The sequence below is a fragment of the Juglans microcarpa x Juglans regia genome, unplaced genomic scaffold (genome assembly GCF_004785595.1).
Source record: "Juglans microcarpa x Juglans regia isolate MS1-56 unplaced genomic scaffold, Jm3101_v1.0 JmScfU0062, whole genome shotgun sequence".
Taxonomy (NCBI): domain Eukaryota; kingdom Viridiplantae; phylum Streptophyta; class Magnoliopsida; order Fagales; family Juglandaceae; genus Juglans; species Juglans microcarpa x Juglans regia.
In genome coordinates this window covers 15,901-25,839 of record NW_024475806.1, presented here as the reverse complement: position 1 = coordinate 25,839, position 9,939 = coordinate 15,901, and the positions used below count along the sequence as shown (strand labels likewise).

The 9,939-nt window shown below is 36.6% G+C and overlaps 1 protein-coding gene across 1 annotated transcript; it reads right to left on the bottom strand.

Moving 5' to 3' along the window:
* Window positions 1-220: 220 nt before the first annotated feature.
* Window positions 221-2,242, bottom strand: LOC121245555 (NAC domain-containing protein 1-like). Its single transcript, XM_041143584.1, has 3 exons — window positions 1,790-2,242; window positions 959-1,239; window positions 221-849 (listed from the first exon to the last, which is right to left on the bottom strand). The coding sequence occupies exons 1-3, from the start codon at window positions 2,181-2,183 to the stop codon at window positions 262-264; spliced, it is 1,263 nt and encodes a 420-aa protein (XP_040999518.1). The 5' UTR covers window positions 2,184-2,242; the 3' UTR covers window positions 221-261.
* Window positions 2,243-9,939: the final 7,697 nt, after the last annotated feature.

Here is a 9,939-nt window from a genome sequence, read left to right as displayed (position 1 = left end):
AATCACTTAAAATTAACATATATATCAATTATTGTCAACCCTGAAAGCTCTATATAGTACTTGGATCGATATTGAAGATCATTCATCTTTGCCACATAGGGTTAATGATAATATTGATCGAAGTTTTATTAGGAATTAATAAAAACCATCTCCATAAATCCGGTAGAAAATGTCAAGCCAGTACATAAATTAAGCTGCCAAAACTAGCTAGATCATCATCTTATATAAACTAATACTTAAGTTCTCTCAACAAATTAAAGATTAGTCGTCAGACTCTTCACTGCCATCTCTATCAACAGGATTATTATTTGGAACACTACCGGGAAGATGTACATACGACTCTTGGTAAAAGCTATAACTACTAGGATCCAATTGAGATGGCAAACTCATCAACAGATCCTCTTGGAATTCACTCGGTTCATTTGGATAGTTAGACCCAAAGACTCTCTGATCTGTGGAATTATACACCCAGTTGGACCACCCAATTGGTGGAACCATCGTGGCAGGAAGATCATGAGGACTTGCATAATTGAAGTAGCCATTGAAAGTAGCCCCAGTATCGAGAGCATGAGCATTACTGCATTGAGCATCAAATTCTGGCTGCTGGAACCCGTTTTGGAAGGTACTGGCCGTGGTGGTCAGCATATTATCCCAGGCACCTATTATTGGTACTTCAACATCAGCAATAGCGGCAGCTTCGAGATTTCCAAAATTCATCTCATCATCCCTCCCATCATGATCATCTAGCAGTGAAGTTGAACCAACCATCACAGGAGCATTATCTTCAATTTGAATTTTGATTGATTTAACAGCTTTTTTATAAATCCTGCATAAGACCCAGTCATCCAACTGCATAGTACAAGATTTAGTGCTGATCATGGTCAGTTTTTGAGAATAGAATGAAGAGTCTTAAAATGAACATATATATTAATTAGTAAAAGGATGAAAACCTACATACCCTCATGCCATTTGAGCCTCTTTCGCTACAGGGTGAATCCTTGACTCTAAATTCGTGCATAATCCAGTCGGTCTTTTTACCCTTTGGAGCCTTTCCTATATAAAAAACCAATGCCTTCCGATACCCAACTATTGTTCCATTGGATTTGATTTTTCTGTCAGCTCCGGTGGCTTTCCAATATCCATCACCAGCAGCTCGATTTGGCCGTCTTCCATTTTGATACTTTCGATCTCTTGGGGTGAAAATGTACAACTGATCTTCTTGATAATCCTTGTATTTTGCTGTTAATGGAAGAAATTCAAGTGTTACTTTCATAGTAACTTCTTATCTTTAATATGAAATAGTCTTAATTTAAGCTCAAAGTATCGAATGTCATGACTGTATGCACCACATGAATATGCACTCACAAGAAAGATAATTAGTTCTACTTGTTTAATTGCACATGATTTAATTCAGTCAAACGAAATGAAACTCCATCCAACGTGATGAATTAAACAAAATTGAAGCTAAACATGAATATTTGTTTAATTTCATATATTTATTCCCTTCCAGTTTTGCTAAGTGCATTCGACATGGAAAGAAGAAGATGGTTGACATAAGGAATATTAGTTCCAAGAAAAAGAAGCACATCAAGAAAATTAAGGTATCTGCACAATATCTACCATGATTCTCACATTCAGATTATAAATAATTCGCAAACAAGAAACTTTATATCATGCAAAGTTATGTTCAAACCAATTTCATTGGAAAAGATCAAGTTCCAAACAGCTAAAACCATTAAAGAATACCAAGAAAGAAACAGGATGTTTGAACAAGATCAGTACTACCTACCTGCAAGAAAATCTGGATTATATGCATATAGGTTAACCTCCACGATCTTGTTAATTGGCAGGGGCTGGTTCCATACTTTCTTCTCCAAGTAAAAGATGATGAGCTCTTCATCTGTTGGAAGGAATCTGTACCCGGGAGGCTTGGAAAAAAATCCTTGATCCTTAATCTTGCTGTTGCTGTTGAAATTGTTTGACTCATCATCGAGATCAGCAGGAAACCCTAGATCATGAGCAGCTCCAATATTATTCGTTGTGATCAATGAATTGTCGTTGCTCTCTGGTGTATTACAGTCGAGGGCTACTTGGGGTTGCTCTCCAGAGTTATTGGTGAATGATTGGGTAGTAACAGCAGCCATGAGAATCGGTTTACGTTCCTTGCCATTCTCAGCCTCCATAGCACGACTCTTCTCTGAAAAACAAGTAATTTCAGCATACGTCAAATAACTTGAAACTCGTACGACATTCTCTCTCTATAAATAAATATATTTTAACTCTTAGCGCCAGTCCACTTCTACAGATTTTTTTGGAGTCTTGGTGTAACTCCCTGGACCCGGATGGGTCAGAGAGTTACCTCTTAACACTTAAATTCATATCTCACTGTACAAATATAAACTCAAATTCCTCAATTACTCATAGACCTCATTGCTTTAAACCATTTACTCCAAAATAAAGAATTAAGAATACGACGAAGTCTCAAAATACATGCCAACATCCCAAAGTACTAAGTCAACGGAGCAAAATGAAAATATTCAATAAAAATTCTCCAAGAACAAGTACCCTCTTTGTATTTAAAATACTATGCTCACAAGGGCTTACCCATGCTTCCTATTCTTGAACCTCCGTAGAAGCATCTAAAATATCTGAAAAATGTTGTGGAGATAAGGGGTGAGTTATCAACAACTCAGTAAGCAGAGGACATATGCTAGCCTCCAAACATGAGTATTTACAAAGTAGAGTATGTAGAACAAAATATTTTTCAGAGTTATCATGCAGAACAAAACATGTTTTCAAAAGTACCAGAGCGATGGTTTTAAGACAAGTAAAACCCAGAGTACTTTGGCATAACATAACCTGAGCATCATCATCACATCAAAACAAAGCATCTCACAGAGCAGAGACCATGTTTCACTCCCGTGGTAGGGTTGTGCTAACCCCGGTGGCCAAGCCAGACAGAGATAGAGGTGAAATCTTTCCCTTATTACTCTTAGATAGGACTGAACAAAAAAGCCGGCCGAATATTAATTATGCTTTACCGACCCGAAATTGCTCGAACCGTTTAGTTTGCGAATTGGAAACGGAAATACTCAAACTATTTAAAAAACACACAGTTATTAACAGATACCCGAATTACACACAAAAAAGGAGGTCGTTTTTTCCAAAGATATATAACACGACGTTCTCTCTCTTGCATAGGACTGTTCACCATCTGCCTCCCTCAATCCCTCTTTTCTCTCGCTCGAACCTGGAGCCTCTTGCAGACTTGGCTCTCTCTAGTCTCTTCCATCTCTCTCACAGACCCAACAAAAAAAAAAAAATGTATCGCAGCTCTCTCACTCTCTAACTCAGTCTCTCTTGCTCGCTCTCTATGGTGGTTGGATCGTGGAAGCTTTCTCTACAAGCCCCGAAAAAAACTAATCCAATGTAAGGAAAAACACTTGGTGATTTATCTGATTAGGTGGGTTAATTATGAGGTGTTAGGGTTAGGGTTTGTACTGGGTTTCCAGCAGAAGGGTTGCTGTCTTAGGGCCTAGGGTTTGTATTTTTACATCAATGTTTTGTTCGATATTTCTAATGAAGGGGTTGTGCTTGACGTGGTTTGCATCATTCTGATCCACTGTGCCTGACTCCCATCATCCTCAGTTGATTTTATGCATATCACTTTTTTGTATTTATTTATGGGTCTCAAATGCTCAGTTGATTACATCAATGATTTATTTTATTTTTTTCTAGCCTTCAATTTAGGAAATATATAAAAACCAATTTCAGATTAAATGTGTCTTTCAATAAACCATGCCAAAGGTTTTCACATGCCATATCAAAACAAAACAGAGTATCAAAACATAATCGATCATTCTCACATACTGAAAACAAAAACAAAACTCGGAGCATCTTTCTAAATCAATGCACAATTTTTCAGATTCACAATATCGCACTTTTTCAGATTTCAAAGACAACATGACAAAATTTGGCTTATCAGAAATCCTCCACAGCAGTACTAAACGAAAATCAATCGTCACCTATAAAATAATCACGTAACTTCCATAAATTTTCAATCTACGCATTTCAATTTTCAATATCTAAACCTGAAATACCTATTTTAATACCTCAAAACCTACAATTTCTCTCGCTCTAAAATACTATCACTTTTTAAATTTATCATTTTTCCCACTTAACAACTCCTACCAAAACATTAATAATAACTAATATAATTTTGTACTAAAATGTTTATTGAAAACTTTCGTAGCCCCGTGGAAAAACATGCCCTACCGGAAACACTTGTTCAAGAAACATTTGGCTAAAAGGGTAAAACTCTAATTATCACTCAAAATATTTACTAAACCCACAGAAGTTTACGGGAACAACGAAGAAAAAGTCTATTCGCAGGCGTGAAGGGGAAGGGCCCCGTGCACGCCAGCCATGGTGGCAAAATGCGACGACTTCCCTTTATTAGATTTCTTCCTCCTCCCCTCAAGATCAGTGTTCCCCTTCCTCCTCCACTCGATGAAAACAAACCCTAAGCCCTTTCTCTCAGGAATTTAGCAAAAGTTGTAGGTTCACAAAAATGTGGAGTTAGCAAAAGTTGCGGCAGAAAGATTTGTTCTTATTGAGCCTGACAACAGCGGGGCATACTCAGCCCTGCCAATCTATATTCAGGTTGGGGATGGAAGGATGCTGCTAAAATTAGAAAATCAATGAGAGATAGAGGATTGAAGAAAGATCAAGGATTCAGTTAGCTTCAAATACAGAAAAGAGTCCATGTCTTTGGGGTGGAATATGGGCTTCACCTACAAAAGGATGCTATATATGATATGGTGCCAAATATCTGGAAAGACAAAAAAAGATGGGTTTCATTACGGACATCTAATCAGATATTGAATGATGTTTAATTTCTCTTGATTTCAATGTACGTATGTGGTTTAACCATATGTGTCGAATTATTGTGCTCAAGTTTCCTGGTTATTTCATTGTTCTATTTGACTTCTGAAATTATTTTCTTACATGTTTCTAATTCTCTTTCGGAAAGAAACCATGTGAGAAAAATGCAGCAAGGTTTCTAACATGATCATCAGTTTGGTATGAAATTCTGTAACTTATGATGGATGAAACTGTAAAGAAATGAAACAAAGAGATGATGGACGAAACTGTAAAAGAAATGAAAGCAAGAGAGAAGCCAATCCAAAACTCAGCTTTTTCGAAATCATGAGATAAAAAAAGAAAGAAATGAAAAGTCTGTTTTCCCTTTCTTCTTCCTCCATTTTGCGTTTTTTTATTTTGAAAATAAAATAAGTGCTGACGCGGTGTCAGAGGGGTGCGCATACAGGTACAATTTCTGCTTGTATGTAGCAGAACTGAACAACTAAACACCTATACCAGAAACAAGGCAGCGTCGTTGCGGTTGGAGAGTAACGGAGGACTTACCGACAGAAGTTTCGAGCGGCGGAAAGCGGCTGGGCACGGCGGTTGGGGTCGATACGCTGGCGAGCTGGGCATGGGAGAGAGAGAGAGTGAGAGAGACCTCACGTAGAAAGAGCGAGGGACCGAGAGAGAGCTCGGCGTGAGAGAGAACGGAAACTCACCGTGAGGCAGCGAGGCGTGCGACGGTCTGGGGCTGGGCGTCGACCAGGGCAGCGTCCGAAGGTGGAGGCTCGTCCTCCGGCGTCTTCTGATGGCTGTGGAGTCGAAGTGGAGGGGGCTAACGACGTGGCTCACGGTGGGGATGCTTCCCCTGTTTTGGCGTGCAAAAACAGAGCCCTACACGTCCAAAGCGTATCGGCGGCTGGGCCCGGAAGTGCAGGGCAGAGTAGCGGTGGCCGACTCGAGTTGGGCTTCTGCGATGAAGCGGCGTGCAACAGCTGGGCTTGTTGCTACCGGTGGAGATTTACAGTGGCGCGGGTCATGCACAAAGGTGGTTGGCCACGGGTGCTGTGGTGGTGGCGTTAGTTTTCACGTGATCGAAGATGGAGGCCGATATGGGTCTCGGTGATGGTGGTTGAAGGAGGTAGCAGCGGCTGCATGGGGGTTCTATGAAGGTGCTTGCTGCTGCGGTCACACGTTGGCTGTAAAACAAAAGGTGATTTGCTGGGTTATGCTCTCTGCCTTTAATGGCTGACGAGAGATTGTATATAAATAATAAACTGTTTACAAGATAGAGTCAGTTACAAGATTTGATATTCTCAATATGATAAATGTTATCTCCTGGAAACTTGGGCTTGAGACGGTGGTATCCGAATACTTTGGGATGGAGTTGGACTTGGAGTTGATGTCTTTTGAATCTGCTTTGAACTAATCCTGGAGTTCGACTTGTTGTTTGAATCTGTTTTGACCTTATCCTTATCAAGCTGGGCAGTGGGCTGGCGGATTTCGCCGTGCAGGAGAGAACTAGGGAGCGTGGAAATGGAGGTTGGCGTCGAAGCAGGGGAGGCTGGGTGATTCTTGTGGCTGGTTGCAACAACGACGGTAAATAGGCAGTTTCCAAAGGCATGAGATATATGTGTATATTTATATGGGTTATATGAAAACCCTAGAGAAAGAAAAGGGGCTTGAGGTGCATGGGTAGGTAGTGTCGCGCGAAGGGGGAGTCGGAGATAAAAAATGAGGGATTTTCGGGATGAAGAGAAAACTACCGAAGAAATCTCATGATCGTTTTAAACGGTACGCTTTGTACCAAATTGAGCTGGGTGCGGCATTGGGCCATACGATGAACGAGTAGAGTCCATTTTAAAAATTTAGTTACAATGACAAGTAGGGGTGTAAACTGGTCGGTCCAGACCAGACCGAACATCCTATAGTTATCGGTCCGGTCGATCTATTCGGTCCGGCCTATTTTTTTTAAATCAATTAATAAAAAAAATTATTTAAAATACTAAATTAAATTAAGTGACTTATTAATGTGGATTATGTAACAAACTCAACAAAAAAATATTTTATATGGTCAATGATAATAAATTAAATGAAAATTACATTATTAATTTATATAATTACTATATAAATAACTAATTGATATTATATATTAGTTAATTCATATAATATTAAGAAGTGTTAATAACATATTTAAAATTTTATATTGTTAATAGTGATAGGTTAGATGAAAATATATATAAAATATTGTTAATTTATAGAATATTAACAAGTATTAATAACATATTTAAAATTTTATATTGTTAATTGTACAATTATTATATAATATATATAATTTTTTTTTATTCGGTCGGTCCGGTCCGGTCCGAGAAATCTCCACCCTGGATCCGGACCGAAGACCGAAATTTATGTAGTGTTTGGACCGAAACCGACCATGCATTTGGTCGGTCTGGTCCGGTTCGGTCGGTTTCTCTGGTCCGGACCGACCACTTTACACCCCTAATGACAAGTCTATTAGAAAAATTTGATAATAGTTAAAAACCAATTTTGGGACCATAAAATAGTATTCGAAAAAATACCCATATGAAAAAATTAATTTTTTAAAAAGAATTCTACATGTCCCGATAAAGGGTCCCGAAATTTTATTTATTTATTTTTTACTCAATTATTAGGGAAGTATTTTGTAATGATGTTGTATTTTTTTAAATGTTTAACAGTATAAAAGAAATGTATGAAACAAAATGTCATTCGGCCTTATCGGTGACTTCTCCCGTGCTACATCCACCATTCTTTTAATAAAGTATTCATTTTTTTAAAAGATTGCTCATCGTTTGCACACTCCATGATTGTATCTAACATTATTCAATATAATACATTTTTAAAATTATTATTAAAAGAACTATAAACATTTTTTATCCTTTAAAAATTTATTTTGACAAGAATAAGCTTTTATTTTCTAAGATCGGGATGGCAATTAAAAATTTGAAAAGAACAATAATATTATATATCTGTTCCAATAAGAAAATAATATTTTTATAATTAAAGAATAATATTTTAATACTTCAGGATATCCTTTCATATTATTTCTCATAATAATGAATCATATTGAACACATCTTTAAAATTAATATTACTTTCATTTAAAAAACATTATACTTTTTAAAATTTCAAATTAATACTCTATTTTTATGTTTTATCATTCCAATTACAATTATATCCATTTAGTTTTCTGAAACAATTAACAATTATTTTATTTGAAATTATTTTCTATTAAGAACATTATTATTATTATTATTATTATTATTATTATTATGATTTACATGTCTAATAGGTCTTATAACAGTGGAGCAATGCATGTCCTGTAATGACTCAATATATAACTTAATTCTAAACATTTGATTTGTTATGGGTTCAATCATTCTAAATTTTCTGTTTCATTCATTATTTTCAAATATAATTATACTAGTTTGTAAAATTGGTTGCATAGATTTATGATTACGTTCGCTTTCATCATACTTGTTGTTTTAATTTAGATACTTCATTAAACCCAATCTTGATGCAAGGGGATATGGGTTTGATTCGACGTTAATAGCAGCTCTGACTCTGGACTACCTAGAGAGGGCATATCAGCACAAATCCAGTGGAAAAAGGTGAAACTATCTCGCTTTGTCTCTTTCCACGCCACATGTGCCGGATCATCGGAATCGCCACCATAAAATCTTTCAGATATGATTTTTGTGGCAGAAAAGAGACAAAGCGTGTTGCTTTCATGCGTTGTCACAGATTTTAAAGTTTATTGGAGTTGGTACAAAATGTAATCCGTTCTTTTTTGCGTCTATCTTAGTACTTTCCTTATTGTATAGTAAAAATAAAAATAAAAAAAGGAGTTTGCCTTTTGGACCTTTTTTTGTAGAAGTTGAGTCATCTCTTTCTATGAACAGTGAGATTGAGTCCTTATTGTTGTCTCTTGGATGTTTGTCTATAGAGAGTATCAACAGTAGTGAAGACCAGACCAGTCACAAAAGAAAATATTGTACTGATTGAGCTCAAAATGCATTAATTGGTTTATGAAATAATGCTTGATAAGGATGAAATAAAATTGTCCAAGAAATGACTTTTAAGGATGAAATTTAAATTTCATCCCAAAATATTGACAAAAGACATTTACCGTTCCATTGATCAATAAAACATTCGAACGGGATATTTACTGATAAGAAATTTCTTCCTCAATAAATTTTTTGTTGTTATGGGAAATTGTAGGAAAACTCCCCAAAAAGAACCATTTACAACGATTTTTTGTCACCACGTCGTAGCCACTGTTGTCGTCCCCCCTCAAATAACTTTTTGTCGTATTTTGCTCACCACAAAAAGTCCAAAAAAGTTCCGAAAAAGTTCCACAACAATGGCAAACAATGCTCCACCTAAACTATGTCCAGTCACATACACATGCCATTTGAGCAGTGGCTCAGAAAGATCATCTCTGTCACCAAAACAAAAATCACAATAGGACATGTAATATAGCCAGAATGCATGACAACAGTGTGTCAGTTATTCAACATAGCCTGATCATTCAACTTAAATATCAATATCTTCTAATGCTACATATCAAGCCAAACCCTAAAGATATGAGCTAGGAGCTACATATATGTTCAAACCACTAAAACAAAGTTTGGAAAATCTGTACATACACATGGTTTGAAACATAATATTCTTCTAATTATTCTAAGAAATCATAGCTTTCTTTAGTTTAGTAGCTACTAGAAGCAATATGAAACACTAAAAATAAACTTCGAACATCAGCATGAAGCTGATTAACTATCAACTATCAAGTTCCTTGCGATTTAACCCTCTACATGTTTCTCTCATGTGACATTAAGATATATATTAGTTTCGCTTGGAATTGATAAAGTTGAACAAAAGAACAACTTACATATGACCAACTGTAGATTTAACGAGAGAAATTATCCTTGTCCTGACTGAATCATATGCACTTAGAAAACCACTGTGAACCTGAAATAATTGGCGAACGGTTACTTACATTAAACTAGAAAACAATTTTTGTTAGCATTCTGTG